Source organism: Mustela lutreola, chromosome 2, assembly GCF_030435805.1.
Source record: "Mustela lutreola isolate mMusLut2 chromosome 2, mMusLut2.pri, whole genome shotgun sequence".
NCBI classification, from domain to species: Eukaryota; Metazoa; Chordata; class Mammalia; order Carnivora; family Mustelidae; genus Mustela; species Mustela lutreola.
In genome coordinates this window covers 221,707,389-221,729,166 of record NC_081291.1, presented here as the reverse complement: position 1 = coordinate 221,729,166, position 21,778 = coordinate 221,707,389, and the positions used below count along the sequence as shown (strand labels likewise).

The following is a 21,778-nucleotide window of genomic DNA, read 5'->3' as shown; positions in this document are numbered from 1 at the left end:
GGCCAGACCTCCACCTACCCTGGATGAAGGTGTCCCCTCCGGCCATCTCCAGCAGAGACGCGTTCTGAAAGGCCACGAGGAACGCGGCGGACACCTCGTGGACATCCACATCTGTGGCGATCAGCAGGTTAAACTCCACCACGACGCTGCCGTTGGTGACACCGGTCACCTCCATCTGGACCCCGCCGGTGTCCACGAGCCGGAGCATGGCGGCCGGCAAGGACCCCCGCACCTTTGGAGAGCCCACGTGTGAAAAGAGCCGCCCGCCGAGAAGAAGTCAGGCCCCTGACCCAAGCGGCAGCTGCTGAGAGTCTGGCCAGCAGCAAAAGGGCCAAAGCCAACAGTTAGTTCTGGGCCCGGGCCTGTGTTCTGTGTCCCAAGCCCAGCACGAGTGCCGGTGGGTCCTGAGGCCCTGGGGAGAGTCCCTGCCACCCTGAGGGCACGTCTGCTGGCCGGTGCAGGCAAGATGCGACAGCCCTATCCTGGGGAGACACATTCCCCAAGGGGGGCTCAGGATGGCATTTAGAATCTGCTACTCTCAGCGCACGGCCATGGAGGGCAGGGGCTGGGCGGGTGGTCGTGGGGGGACACCTCTCTCTCGCTGTGTGCTTTCTAGAACAGTCCCCCTACTCTTGATCCTACAGAACAGCTCCCGTCCCCTTCTCCCCTCCTTCCCCGAAACGGCTTCCCTGTGAGCCTTCCTGCAGGGACAGGCAGCTCCCCCTGGCTTTCCACTCCGCCACCTTGAACGGAACCTGCCTCGCACGCTGTGGGGTTTTCCTGGCCCTCATGGCCAGAAGGCCCAGAGAGACACACGACTGTTGTGGCTTTAAGCAGTCCACACATCCCGAGTCGTCTGTGGAAAAACACACCTCCAGGGTCCGGCTGCACAGAAAACCTCGTCCTCATCTGGACCCCGGAGGTGGGTGGCTCAAGGCACAGGCTCATGGATTCACTTCCTGGCTTTGGGATAGCCGTGAGCAAATCTGCTGTCACCCATGGCCACCCGGGCCATCACACAGGGATCACATAGGGATAACTGGCTCTTCTCTGTCTGTCTGTCTGTCTGTCTCTGTCCTTCTGTCTCTCTTTTTCTGCCCTGGACTTCCAGAGAGGGATCTGTTATGGGCTTGGGCTAAAGACATTTTGGGTTGCATTTCGAATCCGTCTCAAAGCAAAGTTCCAGGCCCCCGCGAAGAAGTGACAAGGGACACGGCGTCCCATGAACCCACAACCTCCCAAAACGTGTCCTCGACTTCTAGCTCTGTGACATGTTGCACAGTTATTTGCTATCCTGAACTCCAGACAAACCAACAACCGTCCCCAGAAGCAGGCGAGCGAGGCCGCGGTCTGGAGAGGAAGGGGTCATGCAGGAAGTGGGGCTGCCGCACGGGCCCCCAGAGCTCTGTGCACCGATGCTTCGCTAATTCCACGTGACCATCTCGGAAACAAAGAGGCCAGAGCCCGGAATCAGCAACGACTCTTGACTCTGCGCACTGGGCAGGAGCCTCGCGGCCAGAACAAGTAAGGCAGGATCCCGGACCCCAGATCTCCCAGACGCCAGATCCGGGTCCCAGCTCCAGAGGGTACTCCCTGGAGCCGGCAGGACCCCTCTGGGGGCTAGTACCGCCCTTGGGCTGGGGGGGGGGGGCCTCCGGGGGCCGCGCCCTGCCGTGCGCACGCCCCGCCTCCAGGTGGCGCTGCCAAGCCCCCGACTCGGTCCAGCCCCGGAGCCGGGTCACCGGGAACCGACCTGACAGCCACGGTCCAGACAAGCCCATGGTCACGACGAGAGCACCCTCCGTGCGTCAAAGGGGAATCCGACCTCCAGCCAGAGGAGCACGGGGCGGCCGCCCGGACTGCCTGCGGCAGGGCCGCCTCTCTGGGAGCGCGGGTGGGGCGGGGCAGCCCCGGAACGACGAGGGAGGCCAGCGGAGCCCCCTCGCGCCCGCCGGGACCGCGGGCGCCCGCACACCGTGCAGCCCGCGAGGGAATGTGCGCGGCCACCCCGTCGGGCCGTCCCGCCCAGAGCGCAGCCAGGTCCCGCCGAGCCCTGGACGTGCCCGACGCACACGGTCCCTTCCTGGGGGATTCTGGGCGCAGGAGAGGGCAGGGCGGACAGACCCACAGACAGAGCCCAGGATCCGTGGTCAGGGATGCCAGGGGGCGGGGCGCAGGGAGGGTCGCCGCGATCGGGCAGGGCCTCCTTTTGGGGGTGATGGGAACCTTCTGGAATGAGCCGCGACCAGGGGGCGGGGCGCAGGGAGGGTCGCCGCAAACGGGCAGGGCCTCCTTTTGGGGGTGATGAGAACCTTCTGGAATGAGCCGCGACCATTGCACAATTTCACAGGTAAGAGCTCAACCACAGCACCAAGCCAGAAGCGTGAATTTTAGGGTATTGAAAAAGATGCCAATTTTTAAAAATGTTTCCTTCGTGAAGCTTCCTGCCCCCACGGGGTCCCCCGTCGAAGGAGCCTCGCTCCCCAGCTACCAGAGCCAAGGAGGACACTGTGGGGGGCAGGCGTGGCTCCCCCTGCTGAGGTGGCTCGTGGTGGACCCTGGGGGCGTCCAGCTTCCTCAGGAGGGGAGGGGTCCTGAGCACCTACAGGTCTAGGTCCTGCTTGGCTGTGACTGGGTTCTACCTGCCCCCCTCAGTGAGTCCCAAAAGGAAGGGGCGGTTTCCCGACTCACCGTCCTCAGGAATCGCTCGTGGAAGTCCCGGTACTCCTGGCTGCCCGCGTCACGGAGGGCGTCCACGTAGCTGACGTCCAGCACTCTCACTCGGCCTCTGAGTTTCTGGGCCGCTGCGGGATGGAGAGCAAACACGTCTGTGGCGGTGACGATTAGGGGACAGGAAAAACGTTGGGTCATAGATTCAGGCACTCGTCTCCACAGTGACATTTTCGTGGTGGCCAGAAAGAGGGTCACATCGAGGCAGACGGGCACCCGGCACGCACAGACGGAGCCCACCGACCCCCGAGGATGCGGGCCCACTGTCTGCGTCCAGAGGCAGAACCTTCTGGAGGTTGTGGAACTAGGCCAGCCCCCTGCGTTCCTCCCTACCCTGCACGGCTCCGCACACAGGGCGTCCAGGTCATTTACCAGCAGGGATGACTTCGGGAGTGAAAGGAGCCCGTATCCGTTAATTTGACGGATGCCACAGGTGTCCTCCTGGCTGTCCCGGGCAAACCAAGCCGGGGGGCGGTCCTGCCCCACCATGGCCAGAGCCCGAAGCCCACAGCAGACTGCCCAGGTCCTTACCCTCTTCCCCCTCCCCCGAGAGCTGTGTCTGTCTGGCGTTAAGGACCATCCCTGCTCCGTTAGCATCTGCCCCTCCACGTGGGGCTTCCAGGAGGCCGTGGGACAAGAACATGGTCCAGGGACATTGCCAGGCCACATCCTGGGGTCCAGCACGGCGGCCACGTCGTTCAGTCCTTCACCAGGTATCTGTGAAGCACCTGCTACGTGCCCAGTGTTCTGGGCAGTGGGGGAAAGGCCACGGCTTGTCGCCCAGGCCTAGGACAGACCACAAAGCCATCCCAGGGTGCACGGCTGCATGACCCACAAAGCCATGTTCTTGGGATTCCTGCTGTCACAGCACCAGAGGGCCGGTGCAGCCTGGTCTAAAAGCCCCAGGAGCGGGACAAGCGCACAGGTGTCCAGGTGAAAAGGGACATGGACCTGCCCCAGGTATGAGTCTCATGCCCACAGGGGCTCCTCCCTCCAGTGGGTGAGACCGTCCGAAACCACAGCGATGCTGACAGCCCAGCACGGGCTCAACCTGGCCGGCGGCCGACACTGACCGCCCCTTCTCTGGAGGCTCACCATGAACCTGCCGGAGGACCTCCTTGCACGGCGTCCTCCCTCTGATTTCCCAGTACTTCAAGGGACACAGACAGAAGCCCTACACTCTTCTTACTGGCATCCCCAAGGCCTGTGCCCCCCACCTTGGAGAACGTTACCATCAGCCCTGAGGCCGCTGCCCAAGGTCTGAGGACCCATCTGCAACATCAGCCGGCCGGTGGCTGTCCGAGCAAGTTAGACATTCAGGAAAACATCTGGATGATGTGAGCATAGGAGGAGAGACGAGGGATTTCTCCGGACACACAGTGATCAGGACCGTGAGAGCAGAGCCGTCCAACAGTCTGACTCCCCAGTGTCTACGGGTCCCTCGTAGAAGCCAAGTCCAGGTGTGCCGAGAGGGGGACCAGCCAGAGAGCTTGCCGAACACTCAACACACCAGCACTGCCCAGGTGTCCCGCGGCAGCCCCCTCCGCGGGCCGAGTCCTGAGCGCTTTGCGTCCCCGCGTTGCCCACGGTCTGCCCCGTGTCTTTCCCCGAAATGCGCCGCCTTCTGGCTGGGCTTCGCAAGCCGGCCCCGTGGGACCAGAGTCAGGCATTCCCGGGCCGATGAGAGGGCAGAACCCCAGCCCCTCGCAAAGGAATGCCGCTCCTTTGGGCTGAACGAGCTGCTGAAAGTCGTTCTCCCGCTTGTTCCCTCCTTTTAAGAACAAGCAGCAACAAGCGTCTCTGAAACCAGTTACCTGTCCTCACTTTCAGGTGGGCCCGGGCACTTCCTTTCCCACAGGCCTGGGCCGCGATCTCCACCAGGTGCAGGACGCCGGGCTCCAGTCCCGACAGCGTCAGGCTCGCGTTCTGGGTCTCCAGGTGCACCGCGGGGCTCCGCGCGGGGACCAGGGTGAGCTGGAAGGTGGGGTGCAGGGCGAGATCCGCTGCCCACGCCACGTGGAAGCTGGTGCTGGTCACATCGGAGACCGTGACCCTTTCGATGGGGGAGGGAACTGTGAAGGGGACATAAACACCGAGACGATTGAAATTAATCCAGTTCCGAGGAGAGAGGACGGGAGAAGCCTCACCAAATGCAAACATCAGATACACCACTCGGGGACACGAGAGGGCATCCGGGGACACCAGCCCGGGGAAGTCCTACAAAGTCCCCTTTAGCTAGCCGTGCATGCAGTGCCGGCTCCCAAGATGGCCCTCCTGAGCCCCAGACTCGCTGGGACTCCTGCCCCTTCCAGTATGGGGTCCTCTCTGCCACTGAGGTCCCTGGTCTTTCCCCAAAGTAAACCTCCTGAGCAGATTCTGGGTGGCTCTTTCAGAAGGGGTGCCCCTCCACCCCTGAGCAGACACACGCAGGGGTCAGCAGAAGTGGCCCCTGCTGGCTACAGAGTCGTTCCTTCAGGGTGATCCCAGGGGTGCCCGACAGCACTGGCTTACTGGGGCTTTAAAGTCTTGTCCTGGGACCCACACTGCTCAGCAGAGGGAACACACTGATGGAGCGGCATCTGACCATTCGTTCTGTCTGCACGCGGCCCAGGGTTGGGCCGGCGCAGTGACCTCACGGAGATGCCAAGTGTGGCCTCCTCTGTGGGAGCTGCAGGGCCAGGCCCCTTTCCTACACAGGACTGTCTCCCACAGGGCTGCCCCAAGACCTTGGCAATGGGCTAAGCCCTCTGTATGGCGTAAGCGCAACTGTTGGGCTTCGCACCGGGCTCAGGGAGACTGTGCTCAAGGGGAGGTGTGGAGATGTCAGGGTGTCCCAACACTTCTGGGGGATGTCCCACAGTGCTTGATAAGACACACGCCCCCTCCCCCACGCAGTCCTCCCAATGCCTGACTTCCTGCTTCTGCTCTGGGTGGCTAGAAGCCTTGGGGACAGGGAGGAGGGGCCTAGAGAACACACGGGGACCAGGTTTCCATCCTAACAAGACAGAAGCCACTGGCAGGGATGCGGCTGTGCCATGCCCCGCTTGGCCCGGCCGTACAGTGAGCCACACCCCTGACTCTTCGCAAAGGTCTTTGACTCAATGATGGGGGAGCCTTTGCCAACTGGAACTTGACAGTTCCCACTGTGTCGGGGCCTCCGGGCCCACGTGCCCCAGGACACGCCACCCGAGGCACTCACCACAGGCCGCAAGCTTCAGAGACTCAGCAGGGCGGGCTGAGAGCAGGTCAGGGGGAACGGAGGGCCCAGGGTCCAAGTCGCGCGGCTCTGTGGGGCCTGGAGGCGCTGGTGTATTCCAAGTGGGGACACTGGCGTGCCACTCCATGTGGTCTGTGGGGCCCTCGCTAGGGGTGGACCAGAAGGACGTTTCCATGCTGGAGTTTCTTGCTGACCATCCAGAGGTGTCCAGCAAGCCCTTCATGGTCCTAGGGGGGGAGCTGGGGATTGTCCCGGGAGTCCTGCTGGCTGTCCGCTGGCCGGCCACCAGGCCTAGGGCCACGCTGGACATCTCCTCCATGCCTCGCCCTGTGCCGTTCCTGTCCAGCTTGACCACGCCACTGCCCCCTCTCCTGGGTGGGGGCCCTGCGGTCTGGGTCTGGCTTGCAGCAGGGGTGCCCCAGGGGTGCCCAGGCCTGGGCCACAAGGCGAGAGTCTCCCAGCCAAGGGCTGTTCCGCCTGTTGCCGGAGGCGGGTCACCTCCCATGGGGCTCATCACGTCACCTGCCGATACACACATCCACTCTCAGAGGGGACATCTGGTCCAAAACCCCTCCCGATGCCACCCTAGGCAGAGCTCCCCAGGTGGGCCCCAAGCGGGGACATGGGCTGTCTCGCTGGGGATTATGGGATTATGAACATGTAGCAGGGCCCCTCGGAGGGGGAGGTGGGGCCTTTCCATTCGGTAGAGGAGACGGGTCTGATGGGCCAAGAGTGAGCACAGGCCAGGAGGCTGCCGAGCCCCGGATAAACCCCCGGGCCCTTGTGCAAACAGGGCAGTGTCTCCAGATCTGTGTTCAGCGTGGGCCCCGTCCCCACTCATTACATGACCAAGGAAAGCGTGCAGGACTGCAGGGCGTTAGAAAGTATGGGATATCAGGTCCCCGGGCAGGGGCGCACCCTTGCAGGCCCGGCCGGCGCGGGAGGGGTCGGCGTCCCTGGCCGTCGGGCACCGACAGGTGTAGGAGCCCTCCAGGTTGATGCACTGGGCAGCGGGGGAGCAGTCATGTCCCTCTGCACACTCGTCCCAATCTGCTGGGCGGGCGGAAGAGAATCAGGAGCCGGTGAGAAATGGCCGGGGGCTACTCGGAAAACAGAACAGCAACGGGGCAGAGTTCTTCCCAAGCGGCAAACAGTCTAAGGGATGAAGACGGGAGTCGGGGCGTGCCCTTGGCATCCGGCGGCCTCGGGAGGCAGGCCCTGTGCAGAGCCGTCCCCAGAAGCCTGTCCCTGACCCAAGACAGCCCACCTGCCTGTGCCAACCCTCACTGCTGGCTGGCTGGTTCACGGGCAACGATTAGGGACTCTTGGTTCCTTTTGGAGCAATTAGCACCCAAAAGTGTGAATATAGTCCTCTCTTGTTTATTCTTTGTCCCCAGGCCCCCAAGGAGGGACACTTGTCCTTCTCCGTGACGCACCAACACCCCAACACTTAGCACTTCAGCAAAGAAAAGAGACGGAGCGCGCAGGAGTCTGGTTAAGTGTAAAGTGGACTTTGAACGACACAGATAGGAATGGCCCTCGAACACCTCCTCCCCGGTCTGGGACATTGAGAACCCCAAAGGCCCCATGTCCCTGGGAACCCTTCTGAGCTGAGCAAGGAAGAGGGCTAGGTAAGCACGTCCACGCCCGCCCCCGCCCCCCACCCCTGCCGCTGACCAGGGCCGCCCATCCCCCTACGCACTTGCTCACGCACCACCGCCCAGGAATTTCCAACCCGCGCGGCCGCCAGGACCAGCATCAGGCAAACCCTGAGACTAGGCTCACGGGGCGCCACTCCCTTCCTTCTCCTGCCGTCTCCAGTCCCCTCTTCCGGTCCCCCGGGGGACTGCCACCCCCACTCTCGTAAGGCAACACGAGATGGTCTCCTGCGTTTTGACACTGATTGACGAGGGGCTACGTGGAATATGTGTGATAAACCTTAAGGAATAAGTATCTCCAGCTCAGGGGACGGCGTTCCCACACCCCAGGGTCCATCGTTCAGGTCACTGCCTGTCCCACGTGCCCCAGGGGAGCAGGTGGCGGGGAACAGAGTCACCTCGGCTGGTGGAGCAGGCTGGTCAACCCCCAGGGTGGGCTGGGTGGCCCATGCACGCACCCTTCTGTACCGGGTCCCCCCAAAGCTGTAGGTGGAAGTGCCCGACCCGTGCTGGGTGAGCCAGAGGAGCCCGGACTTGGCCCGGACTAAAGTCAAGACCCGGCACAAGGTCAGCTTTGCTCAGAGAAAACTGCCTTCACGCGCCATCCACTCTGGTTGTGGTTCTCGGTTTTGCTTCATGCGATCCTCATGGAAGCTCACAGAAACAGTTCCCCGAGACCAGCAGACACCGCAGCTGATGCGACAGCCCCCCCCCCCATGCTCCACCCCTGCCCAGGGCTCCTTCACAGACCTGTCTCCCCGGAGCCCTGCCCCCCGCCAGCCTGCAGGCAGCTCCAGCAGGTTCGGGGATGGAGCCCAGGCTGACCGGGCGGCAGGGACCCAAGGAGACCACAGGTCCCACGGCCCAGACCGGAGCTCCCACCGCTGAACACCTGGTGGCTATTTCAGTCGGGGTGATTCACCGAGCCTTGGCTCCCCGGCACGCAGCCAGCGGGCAAGCCCAGGGTCCAGCTGGGACGGCTTTGCTGGGTCCTGCATGAAAGCCCAAGGCCTGGTGGTTCTGGAGCTCAGAGGGAGGAGGCGGGTCTGCGGTGAGAGCTGCCAGCTGGCATCGGCTCCTTCTGGACGTGCCCACCAAGGACTCGGGCAGGGGCCCGCGCGTGGGGCCCTGCTCTGCTCCCGCCAGCCCTGCTGCGGGGGAGGGTGGGCGGTCTCCCGGAGGGTGCTGTTCCCAGGAGCGGGTGCGGTTCCTAGGAGCGGGTGCGGCTCAGTGAGAGACACGCCCTCCTGGAGCAAGACCAAGGACACGTGGCCGCCCAGTGACTCCCCCCACAACAGATGGGCCTTGGGGAGAAGCTGAGGTCATGACAACGTGACCCCCCACGCTGCTGGGACGTGTTGACTCATGGCAGGCGAGAGCCCCAGTCACCAGGAATTCTCCGCGGCCGCCAACAACAGCATTTCTGTGCAAGCCACAGAGAAGGCGCTTTCTGGCCTGTGGCTCAGTGCTCCCGCCAGCAGCTTTGAGTGCTTCTCTCTAGGCCCCTGCCTGCGGGGCTGGGGCGCTCCTGGGAAGGACCCGGGCCTGGGCTACCGGCCAGAGTGGGGGGCTGTGCCTGCCAGCCCTGGTGCCAGCGGCCAGCGGTCACGGGGTCAGAAGACCCTGCCTGGGGTCTGGCATCCCCCCGCCCCTCTCACTGGGCAGAAGAGGGGTCCCGGCTCTCGAGGGCCTCCCACAACGGCTCCTCAGCAAACAGCCCACCATGGGGCAGGGAGCCTGCTGGGTGAGAGCCTGGGGGGGCTCCTAACTGTGGAGAGGCTTCCGGAACCTCACAGGGACACAGAACATGACCTGCTAACAACCCTAGAACATGAGTGACAAAGGTGCCTCCTCTCCCCCTGCGTCACTTCTCAGACCCCGCAAGCCTCCAAATGGGCTGGAAACCCCTGATCCGGGACCATCTCAGATCCTTACCTTAATTTTATCTGCAAAGACCCTCTTCCAAACAGTCTGAGGTTTTAGATGGACGTTTCTTTTGGGGGCTACCACTCAACACACTGGCTAAGATCCGGTGTCACCCAGTGCCTGATGCACAGGGACAGGGCGGGGAAACAGCACGTAGGGACTGGCTGGGTCACCCAGAGATGGCTGGAGCCTGGTCTCAGGGGGGTCCTGGGGGTGCCCGCTGAGGACCCACCCACAGAGCGTCCCTATGCCTCCCTGCACACCATCCCTGAGCCCAGGTAAGCAAGCCTCCCCTGTGCAGGGGACCGCTGGCTTCTCTGTCCCTGAGAGTGAGTGACAGAGCGACCCCCAGGCTAAGCGGGCAGGGGTCTTCCAGGCTGACTTCAGATGTGACCGTCCCACGTCCTTCCTTCCCGGCATCCGCGGGCCGGGGGGAGGTTGGAACAGCAAGCCAGAAGGTGACCACGCTCGAAGGAGAGGGCAGCTCCTTCTCGGACCCCCGGGGCCCCAGGCAGGCTGCCGGGGTTCTGGCTGCGCAGAGTTTCATCCCCGGGTTTGAGTGGCAAGAACTTCCTTACATGTCAGCAGGCTCTCTGTGTCTGCGTCTCTCTCTGTCTCTTTCTCACTCTCTGTCTCTCTGTCTCTGTCTCTCTCCATATCTCTGTCACTCTGTCTCTCTGTCTCTATCTCTCTCTCTGTCTCTCTGTCTCTGTCTCTTTCCATGCCTCCATCTCTATCTCTCTGACTCTCTGTCTCTGTCTATCTCTATCTCACTATCTCTCTGTCTCTGCCTCTCTCTATGTCTCTGTCTGTCTCTGTCTCTCTCCATATCTCTGTCTCTCCCTGTCCATATCTCTGTTTCTCCCTTGTCTACCTCTATCTCTGACTCTCTCCTCCCCGTCTCCGCCCACCCTCCTGTCTCTCCCCTGATCTGTGACTTCCCGCCTCAAGGCAACATCAAGTAAAATTACATAACATTTGGGCCAAGGAACCAGACGCCTGCATGAGCAGTGCCCGTCCCCTCCAGGGTCCTCTGGGTCCGTCCCACCTTGCGTTCCGGGCCATCTGCGGGAGCGAGCTCCCCGGGCGCTGGGGTCCCTCCCCCACCCAGAGCAAGGAGGTGTGGGACGTGGGCAGGCTTCCAGATCCCGTGCAGGAACGCGGAATAAGGAGACGAGTTTGTGCACTTGATCAACGTTTTACAATAAACGTGCACCTGAAAGAATGTGGCTGGGCCAGGCCTGGGTGTGGAGGGACCGACCTTGCACGCGCGTCCCCTGCGGGTCGATCTGGAACACCGCGCTGGCCAGCAGAGGTGGGAGCATGGGGACGAGCGTGGAGACTCCCACGGGGAACTCGGGGTCCTGGACCGTCAGCCTGAGCGTCACCAGCACGCTTCCGGCCCGGAGAGAGACGACCCGCAGCCTCAGCTTCCCTCTCCTGTGCAGGTCGGACAGCGCCGGCGGGAGGGAGTTTTCAAGCTGGCCAAGAAGAGACGACAGGTGTCTCCATCAGCGTCCTCCCGTGGGACCGATGGCCAGGTCACAGAATCTGTTCCCTTCGCGACCAACATGAGGTGTCCAGCCACCAGCCTCTTGGGGGCCAACAGAGATGCCCTGGCTCCCCGCACCCCAGTCAGGCCTCCCCCGGGACAGCCGGGCTGGGCCAGGTCAGGCTTTGTGAGAATCCATGTAAACCAACAACTGGGCTCCCCACCACAGAGCAGGAGACGCACAGTCCCCTCTGTGTGCCCGGAAATCAGTGCGCAGGTAACGTGTGTGAGCCAGACCGACAGTGAGCGGCTTCTTGGAGCTGCCTCCGCTTACTGGCTGGGTCCCTGGGGAGACGCGTGGGCAAGCAGGTGCCCAGTGCGGAAGGCCAGCCTTGCCCTGCCCCCACACCATGCATGTGCATGAGGTAGGATCACCAGGTGAATGCGGACAGAAACCCGCTTTCCGTCTGCCCCACAGCCCCACAGACGTGTGTCTGGCCAGCAGAGGTGCTAACATCCAAAGTGTCCTTCCAAGACGCTCATGGGGTTAACGGCCTCCAGAGAGAGACAGAGCAAAGAGCAGATGGCATCACGTCGGCCACCGCAAAGATAGTGTCTCGTTCTGGGGCAACAGTTAGGCAGATTTTCCTTCAGCCTTTTACGAGATTCAGTTTCCCTGAGCTCGGGGTTCCTCGGCTGTGACGCAGACCCACGCGTGCGCCCCATCCCCACACCCCTCCACGCCAGCCCGGTGGGACTTGAGGGGCAGAGGGAGCTGTCACCAGCATGACAGCTCCCGCTGCCCGCCCTGCTGGGGGGATAAAGTCCTCGGTCTCTGACCCCAGAACCCCGACAGGAGCCGATTAACTTGTCAGTTTGCAGAAGGATAAACTCTCAGACCATCCTAGAGTTCTCGGCAGCGTAGCAAGTCCCTCTGCTCCCTAATTGGCCCGTCACCCAAGGGTAGACAGCGTTGGCCACTGGCCTGGTGCTCCCGGCCTGCGTGCCGCTGTCCCCGGGGAGGCACAGGGAGGGACAGAGGCCGCGGTTCCTGGTGAATGCCTCCAGCCCCGGGAGACAGATCGACACCCAGGGCCCCCAGAGGGAAGGCACACACCAGCAAGGGCCCATGTGAACCAAAGCATGGCTCCAATGGCGGCTGCCCCAAACCCAGATCCAGTGCCCGTGGCAGGGAGCGCCCCGGGAATTAGTGCGGGGTCTGGACTGCAGCGGCGCAGGCACCGAGAAGGGGCCCCGGAGCTGGAGCGGGCAGGCGTCTCGCTCGGACGCCCCCACGGGGCCCCGCGTCTGCGTTCCGGCTTTACCTCGCTGAGCAGCTGTCGAGAGAAGTCCCAGTACTCGGGGCTGCTACGGCTGCGCAGCTCGTCCGTCGCGGTGCGGTTTAGGACCCTGATGGTGACCCGGAAGATGCGGGCATCTGCAACAGCAGGAGCACACACGAGCCGGTGATGTGCCGTCCCACGCTGTGTGGTCCCTGTCCCCCAGAAAGGCTCTTCTTCCGCGGGGGCGTTGGTTATGTCCTCCATGACAGACGGAGGCAGGAGTCCTACACGGGGAGCCGTGGTGGGGGACACGGAAGGACGGAGCCGCCCGACATGCGCCACTTCTCAGTCAGAGCAGGCACGGGCAGAACAGGAGCCGCTGTCCTCCGCCAGCGGGACCGGCACTCAGCCACCATGGGGGGGGCTCTGAAGGTCCCTCCTGCCAGCCGTCACCCCACCTTCCCGCCCCGTTCACACGCACGGCCAGCCAGGCCCTCACGCCGGACCCCACCTAGGCCCTGGCCCTCGGTGACCAATGCACCCCATTCACCTAGAACTTTCCAGGGGTGTGCACCGGAAGTCCCACCTGGGGAACCTACTCTGTCCCCGCAAACCATCGGGGCGGTCACCCTGCGAGGGAGCCTCCCTTCGCTTGGACATAAGCAAAGCTGGAAACTACGGCGGGACGGGGGACACGTGTCTCTTTCATCACCAGAGTGAGACCCACATCCACGGCAGGTCCCGCCGCGTCTCTGCTTCTCCAACAACCAAATAGCCGCTCCCCCCAGACGAGCAAGCCCGGGCCGGAGGCGCAGTTTATCCCCACGGTGTCACACGCCTCGACCGGTCACGGAAATGTCACCAGCTTGTGTACCGTGTGTTTCTAGCTCAGGTCAGCCGGAGTCCCTGTGATGTCAGCCTCCACCCTGCCCACAACACGCAGCACCTGGAAGGGCATGTCCGCCTGTGCCCGGGAGACCTGGGTTCTCTGCGAGGCTCTGTGCGCACTGCGGCCATCATGCCCACCGTCTCCCAAGCCGGCCGGCTCCTAGCCTGGCCGAATTAATGCGCTAGAGAGCCTTGAGAGTGAACCAAGCTCCTTAGAAGGGCTGTGTGCCCACCACGGCATTTTGACAATACAGAGAAGGAGAAGAAAACCAAGGCTGGGAGAGAAGGGGCTGGCATCTCGGAGTCTTCTGGAACTTTCCTGACGGCACGGGTGGGTCAGTTCCCAGGGCACGTCCTGCTGGACATGAAGTTGCTCCATACGTTGTCCTGAGAGGAGCTGGTGAGGGAGCAGGGGACAGGGGACAGTGGCGCGCCGGGGCCGGGGCCAGGGAGCCCTGCGGTGCGCCCTCATTCCTGGGATGACCTAGGGAGCAGAGTACTCCCTCCGCGTACTCCTCGCAGCACGTGGAGGAGGGAATGAGCAGATGGGGTGCTCCCTGCCCCGAAATCAGAAACCTCAAATACCACGGTTTGCGTGTTCCCTGCCTGGGGCTGGTGGGGCGTCCGCTGGGTGCCCGTGCTATGGGCTGTGACAATTTAGCAAGAGTCAGCCCCCAGACCAGCTCACAAAGGATACAAAGTCATGTTCTCAAAGCCCTGCTAGTTCCATCCCTCTCTTATTCACTGCTACGGGCATTGGCACTCGTCTCTACGAGAGCCACACCCACAGGGTCTCCCACACGGTGCTTTCTGTGCACTGTCCCCGGACCAGCATGTCTGGGAGCCCCACCATTCCCAGCCAGCGGCCAGCCTAGGACAGCGCCCCCAGTGCTGGACCTGACCCAGACGCAGAGCCCCCTCGGCCACACCAGCCGCCCTCTGCGGAACGGAATCACCGGTTCCCACCTGTAACGTGTTCGTTTGGGTGAAAGCAGGCTGCCTTGCGGACCCTCTAGTGGGGACAGCGTTAGCTTGTCGGGTGCGTCACGTGGGAGAGGAAACGGGTCCGAGAGGATTTCACGTGACACTCGCTCTGGTTTGGGGACTCAGTCCTGGGAACTCGGTGTCACGAAAGCTCTTTCAGGCCATGAAGATCGCTGCCACTTTTGCTTTATTACACTTTTTCCTCTGTGCTCTCTGATTGCTTTCTATGTCCTTCTAACCAGAAGGTGGGCTCCCCACGGTCCCGCATCTGCTCAGGTGTGAGAGTGAGACCCCGGGGACAGGACGAGATGTAGGGACACAAGGGGAGCCGCGGGGAGCACAGACAGGCGCCACGGCCCCGCCCCGAGGACGTGGAGCCCCCACAGCCCCACCAGGAAGGCGACGCCAGGCCGGCCCCTGTCCTGCCCTGGGAACCGGGTGAAGGAGGTGTGAGTCTTGCGGCCGACAGGACGAAGGCGGGACCAGGCGAAGATGCACAGGTACCGAGTTGAGCGCGTGCGACGGCGCTTACCTGTTCTGACGGCCAGCGTGGCGGTGACATTGGCCCCGCACGCCTGGTAGCCGGTCTTCACCGTGTACAGCTCTCCGGCCTCCAGTCCAGCCACCTGCAGGGTCCTCCCGGCGGTCCTGGCGCTCCAGACGAGCTCCTCCCCCTTGAAAACCCGCACGTGGAAAGGGCGGCGCCGGGTAGAATTGAAACTCCAAGACACCCGAAAGCTGCTGCTGGTGACATTGAGGATGGCATAGTCCCGGATGGGAGGGCAGCCTGTGAAACACGGAGCAAGCGAGATCAGCGCGCCAACCCAAAATTCACAAGGGAAAAGGGAAACTACGACCAAACACTTCGGCACAGCAGGGGAGACCGTCCACAAGGTGAGGCTCCAGTGCCGATCACACATCTGAGAAGGGCCAATATCCAAGACGCAGGAAGAACTCCTACAATCCAATAGCAAGAAAACAAAAAACCCTACACAATCCAATTAAAATACGGGCCGAGGATCCGAACAGATCTTTCTCCAAAGAAGACATCCGGATGGCTGACAGACACACGAAAAGGTGCTCACCGTCCCTGGTCTTCAGGGAGATGCAGATCAAAACCACAGTGAGAACCCGCCTCGCATCCGTCCACACAGCTAAAATCAAAGCCACCAGCGTTAAGACACTGGCCAGACGTGGACAGAGGGGAACCTCCCGCGCCGTTGGTGGGAAGGCAGCACAGAGACCCTGGAAACGGTGAGAAGGGTCCTCAGAACTTTAAAAATCGGATGGCTGTAGGGTCCTGCAGTCCTTCTGCCCGGTGTAGCCGCAGGGCCGGAGAGCCCTCTCTCGAGCATACACCTGCACGGCGTGGATTCTCCCAGCCTTCAGAGGGACACCTGCCGCCGCCCGCCTCTGGGCCCTGGGGACACTGGCTCTGGACTTCTGTCCCCAGAGCTGGGACAGGGCCGGGTGCTGTGGTTTCCAGCACCCAGCCTGTGCTGCTCTGTCACCGCCTTGCAGGAACTGAGCTCTTCCTCCGAGAGCCGTCAAGGTCTCCACTGGCAGGACCGTGCCACATGCCGGGAGATTTGATGGCGCTGCCCACCAGCCGCCTTTCAGCACTGGCAGGCCGGTCCCACCTCTGTGCCCCGGAGGAATCATCCTCCGCCTCCTTCCCTCCGTCTTCCCTGCGACATGGATTTTCGTCCTTCGGTCGCAGGACACCTTCCCATGGCCCGCTCGTTTTCTGACTTCCTCTTAAAATGTGGCCCCAGAAAATAATGCTCAATTCTCGGCCCTGCGTGATCTGAGAGAACCTGAGGCCTCCCCCGTCTGGTGGCCATCAGACCCAGGACCTGATGTTTGCCGGGGTGTGTCCACGGGTCTGGGTCCCTGTTTCTTCCGGGCAACCTTGACCCATCTCTGGAGCCCGTGGGGATCCTGCCTTTCCTGTGATCTCCCAGGGCAGCCTCTTCTCTCTTCCCTCAGGCCCATCAGCTTGACACCTGAAGCTTGTAAAGGTGGAAATGCTGAGGATTTGAGTCAAGATTCTGAGCATCCCACGGTCAGAGCCCTGACGGCCTGTGAGGAGCACTGGCACGGGAGAACCGCTGCTTCTCTCCGGCCCTGGCTGCCTCTCCCCGCCGGCAGCCCTGCCCTCGCCAAGCCCCGGCTTCAGGAGACATTTCTTCATGGAGCCGAGTAACTATGAGGCTCCCGCTGGGAAGGAGACCGTGTGGGAGGGAGTGCGGGTGACCTTGAACACAGTTCCACCTGATCCTGAAAACAGACCGTGTTCCCGGAATGGCAGGCGGGAGCCATGAGGGATTTCTGACGGGTTTTTCTTTGTGCAAGGATCCAGCTGCCCTGCGTGTCATCAATTGGATGACTAATTTCCCAAGAAAAGCAGCTGAAACTTGTGCCGCGTTTTCCACGGGTCCGTACCTCCAGCTCCTGCCGGCGCACTGCTCAGTCACACTGGCCTCTAAATGGAAACCGTACGCTGCCGCCCATCGCCGCTGGGATTCACTGACACTCGGAGCTGGAGACTGCGTTCGTCTTTTCTGCCTGTTAGAGGAGACGTCGGGGGGTGCGGCTTCTCCCCATGATGTTTTGCTCCCGAGCGTCCTTCATCTCGAAGGAAACTTGCAACGCAGGACGTCCAGTGACTCGGCACAGTGTGGCTGGCAACGCTCCTAACGGTAATCGGAGTCTGATGAGTCTGATGTTATCTCGGATCGCGAGCCAGAGCACTGTCGGTTACTGTACTCCGCCTTCTCGGCTCGCTGACTGCTCAGCACGCTCGCGCGAGGCCGCGGTGCGGGAGAGGAAGGACAGCCTGCGGGCTTCTGTGGAAAGCTTGTGGGCACGCTTGAGCAGAGAGGGTAGTGCTAATGCCGAAGAGGGCTGTGTTGCCAGGAGTGGGGCAGGTGCTGCTCTTTAACACCCAAGAACCCTTGGAACAGCCGCCATCCCTCCTGCCTTTCCGTTCATTGACAACAAATGTTGGTTGAGCGCCTGCTGTTTACTAAGTACAGAGACTCACTGGCCGTGACCAGGAGACAAGCTTCCTCCCTCCGTGAAGCTTCATCTGCTGTGAGATGGAACATTCCAGGAGGAGAAGGACTGACCCTGGGCACCCCCACTCCTCACGTGGTGCTGGGGACCAGCCCGCCTCCCCGCATCAGCTCGTGGCCTCTGCCCCTTCCCCCAGCAGAGCAGGAGGAGTCAGTGACAGGAAACTTAAATCATCACGTCAGTCAGGCTCTGCAACAGCGAAGACAAAACCCCATCGCCCTAGAGAGCTGGTCAGATCCTGGTCCTACACACGGGTGGGGGAGGAACGGGCATGGCCACTGGCCACACGTACCCTGTCACAACTGTCCCCGCAAGAAGCACCATCGTGGCCCACAGACAACCCAGGATCAGAGCAGGGCCCTCCCACCAGAGCGCGCTAGGAAAGGCGGCCTGGGGACCCTGTCGTCTGTTAGAGCCGGCTCAGAGACCTCATACCAACAATTACCTTCTCTCAGCTGGCCTTTCTCCTCATCTTCAGGCTAAATGAGGTGAGACCGTAAATCACTTATTAAAAAGCCTGGGGAGAGTTAAGTGCTAAGTAGCTCTCCTCTGTTATGAACAAAGGGAGGGTCCTCACTGTTCTGTCCCTTTAAAAGGGGTTGTGAATTAAGTGACTCATTCAGACTCCACGATTACAATGTGCTCCGAAACAACATTAATGAAAGTTGCAGTTCTTGCGGCAGAATGTTGGAAGCAGGCTAAACGCACCCCCTGAAGGGAAACAGCAAAAGGCCTCATATCACGGCTGTAGAAGCTGTGGTCCCCCTCATCCACGGGGGAGGCATCTCAAGGCGGCGGGTGCCTGAGCCGGGGATAGAAACGCACTGTCTTCTAGACCACGTGCTGGCCTATCTACATTCCTATGATGGGATTCAACTTACACACCAGGCCCGGGAAGAGAATAGCATGAGTGGCGCGACATGAAAGCGGGATTCTAGCCGCAGGCTGCCAGGAAGGCTGCCTGGGTGGATGTGCTCGCTCTTGCTCTCAAGCGGTCTCACTGCCCTGCGTGCGCCCTTCTTGTGATGACAGGACACGACAAAATGCCCGTGGGAACGAGGTGAACGGGGGTGAGACACACAGATGTTATGACCTGGGGTTAGGCTGCCGTTGACCTTCAGATCATACTGTTGACCTTCGGACCATACTCTTGACCTTCGGACCATACTGTTCACCTTCGGACCATACTGTTCACCTTCGGACCATAGGGCCACAGAGGACCATGGGCAAATGACCGTGGAAAGCAAAACTGCATATAAGGGGGACCACTCTGTTGCTCAACCACCAAAAATCCTAAGGACAACGACGAGGTGGCTTCCCAGAAAACGTTATATGACATGATGGGGAGCGAAGAAAGCAGGATACAAGACTGTGTCGACGGCAGGATTTCAAGAGCGTAAAAAACTGGGCAGGGAGCAAGGGAAATAAACCCGGGGTGCTGGGCCATCAGGACAGGCCCCTACCTTCCACTGTTGGTGTCGGTTGTTAAAGTAATAAACCAGGTTCCAGAATGACCGAGTTTCCACAGCCGCGCGGAGTGGGCTGTCTCGGCCCCTAGTCCGTGTCATCGGAGAGAAGGTCTCGGCCATCACAAGGGGCAGCCCTGACCTGCAGCCTTCTCTCCTGCAAGCCTGGCCTGTAGTTCGTGCCCCGTTGTCCTGGGGAGGCCCATCCCCACCACACCCGCTGTCCCACGGCCAGCCGCTGCTCCCAGGTCCTCCCCCTGCAGTCCCCCTGCCTCGGGTCCTGCCCCAGCCTCATTAGAGCGGGGTCCGCTGCCGCACATGAAAGCAGAGCCCACAGGACGGGGCTCCAAGCCCCAGCTGTACCCTCACGGGGAGAACATCCGTGGCCGCTCAGGCCCGGCTCCTTCTCCATCTTTGCTCCTCCATCACTAGGGTCTAACCTCGAGGTCACCATGTGGCTTGGATGGCGAACAGGGCCTTGGCCGTCATGGGGCCATGACCACCCTGGTCTCCGCGGAGCCAGCGCCCTTGCAGAGCCTTCCCGGCTCCTGGGGGGACTTCTGCTCTCTCTCCTCGGCTATGGTGAGTCACTAAGGAGGTAGAGAGACGTTGTCTTTGCTGCGGGGCACATCGCCGTGTAAAACTCCCAGATTCGTCACTGAGGAAAGAGAGATGGATCCGGGGTCTGCCATGAGCCCCTGGTCCGTTCTCCACCCAGCAACCGAACACAGGGGCGTCAGGTCATCTAGTCCGCTGCGGGGTGCCCTCCACGGCCCTGCCTTCCTCAGAGGACAGTCCCTGAAAGTCCCGCTTGCTGCGCTCCGCCACGAAGCCCGCAGAAACAGGAAGAGCAGGATGGCACCTACGGCGTGCGACCAGTCCTGCCAAGCTCAGGTCCAGTCTCAGTCTGAATCGGATGGTACTTCTGCATTAGGGGTTCTTGGTTTTTCTTTTTTTTTAGTTTATTCAAATCCAATTAGCCAACATGTAGGGCATCGGTAGTTTCAGAGGCAGAAGTCAGCGACTCATCTGCTGCACGCAACACCCCGTGTCCATCACATCATGGGCCCTCCTTAATGTCCATCGCTGAGTTAGGGGTTTTTAACCCGGATGAGGATCATAAGCAGACGTCGGGGTTCCAACGTAGAGGAGAGAAAGAATCTTAATTCTCGCTTGCCTCTACCTAGAACGTAGCCTTTCCCTCGATCGCGAGCTTGGTGCCCGCAGGAACCCCAGAGTCTCGTACCACGGGACAGTGTGGTCTCCCCGAGCATCCCCTGTGCTCCTCGCTCCCACGGCTGAACCCCATGATTCAATCAACGTGCGAAGACACGCCTAGCCTACAAGTCTGTTTGGGCTCCCCCTGAGTCAAGGACTCTCAAGCAGGTGCTTCGGGAAACCTGGGCAGTGAAGGGGGGACACAGGGAAAGGAAGGTGGCCAGGAAGGGTCTTCCATGACCTCGGGGCCCGAGCAGGCGAGTGCACCTGGTTCCCTCAGGAATCTCTGGGACCTGAGGGCGCACGCCTGCCGCCTTCCCCGAAGGCTTCTGCTGGGGAGACAGAGCAGCCGAGTCCAGCAACGGACGGTTGACTGAATGGATGGGGGGAACAGCATGCTTTGAGACTGCTGAGTCACCATCTGGGGGTTTGAGATCTCAACAGCCTGTCTCGGTGCTGTCAGTCTGCTCTGGCGTCCTGTGTCTTTGATGCGCTTGGGAACATTTTAGGAAGGAGTCCACTGGCTTCATTGACGCACAGGGATCCGGGTGCCACCAAAGGAAGAGCCAACTGTGGCTTAGAAAATCCATAGGAGGGTGCCTGGGTGGCTCAGTGGTTTAAGCCTCTGCCTTCGGCTCAGGTCATGATCTCAGGGTCCTGGGATCGAGCCCCGCATCGGGCTCTCTGCTCTGTGGGGAGCCTGCTTCCTTCTCTCTCTCTCTCTCTCTCTCTGCCTCTCTGCCTACTTGTGATCTCTCTCTGTTGAATAAATAAATAAAATCTTTAAAAAAAAAAAAAATCCAGAGGATGGGGTCCTGGAGGCCAGCAGATCCCAGCTCATGGGAAACTCAGCCGGGGGGGAGGGGATGCCGCGTCCTCCAGCCATTACGAGGAGAAACGAGAGGTGGAGGGAAACCCCCACGTTGCGATTGGAACAAACCATCCGAGAGTCCTGATGGTGACGGGGCAGGGAGAGAGTTCCACAGACTGGATGTTTGAGGAGATTAAGGAGCTGTGGTGTGGGGTTAAGGGAAGATCTGATCTGGTATTGGGGTTGTTTTGTTTTGTCTTGTTTTTAATCTCTCTCTCTCATCTCCTAGAGATACGCCGTGGAGGACGACCGACGGGGTGATACGTTGAAGGAGGTTCGGAATCATGAGGCTGGGGGCAGGCAGCGGACAGGGACAGAGCGGGGAGGAGGGTCTCGAGGGTCAGCGGACGCTCGTGACGCTCCTCTCTGGGCTTCTCTTTGTCCACAGGTTTCCAGAATAAAGACATGAATCTCCATGGCCTTATCACTCTGGGCAGGGCGGGTCCTGCCTGGCCCCGGCCCCGTCCCCTCCGCCTGCTGGTTCCTGGACTCCATCAGGCACGCGCCGCCGCTGGGGCCTGACCTCGCTCTGTGCCCGCGTTTCCCGAAGCTGCCGTAACAAATGAGCACACACGTGCTGCTTAAAACAGGAGAGATTCACTCTTACTGCTCTGGAGCTCGGAAGTCGAAGAGGCAGGCGTGGGCCGTGCTGGGCTCCTGCTGGAGACTCCGGGGGAGAAGCCAGACCTGCCCTTCACCGTCCCCGCGGCCAGCGGTCCCTTCACCTTCAAAGCCGCGTGCAGCCCCTGTGCCCCTTCCACTTCCCTTGACCGCCCCCTCTCCCTGCTTCTGAGCCTCCGCCCCCCCCTACATAATCCACCACCGACCCCCAGCCCGAGACCCTCAGTGCCTTCTGCGGTGAGAGGGGCAGCCACAGGCCCTGGGTCCGCACGCCGGCGGCTTTGGAGCGTGTTAGCACAATCCTGCCCCCCACACTCAGGCCCGACTTCACTCTGGTCTCTGCCCA

General features: G+C 61.5%; 1 protein-coding gene across 1 annotated transcript in view; it reads right to left on the bottom strand.

Moving 5' to 3' along the window:
- UMODL1 (uromodulin like 1) overlaps window positions 1-21,778 on the bottom strand; it is a 55,682-nt gene that overhangs the window by 17,086 nt on the left and 16,818 nt on the right. Inside the window, exons 7-14 of the mRNA XM_059165111.1 lie at window positions 14,711-14,965; window positions 12,349-12,461; window positions 10,793-11,012; window positions 6,866-6,997; window positions 5,930-6,469; window positions 4,545-4,802; window positions 2,692-2,804; window positions 19-232 (exon numbers count right to left, since the gene is read on the bottom strand). Coding sequence (XP_059021094.1) covers window positions 19-232; window positions 2,692-2,804; window positions 4,545-4,802; window positions 5,930-6,469; window positions 6,866-6,997; window positions 10,793-11,012; window positions 12,349-12,461; window positions 14,711-14,965 — 1,845 coding nt within the window. The remainder of the gene's footprint in view (window positions 1-18; window positions 233-2,691; window positions 2,805-4,544; window positions 4,803-5,929; window positions 6,470-6,865; window positions 6,998-10,792; window positions 11,013-12,348; window positions 12,462-14,710; window positions 14,966-21,778) is intronic.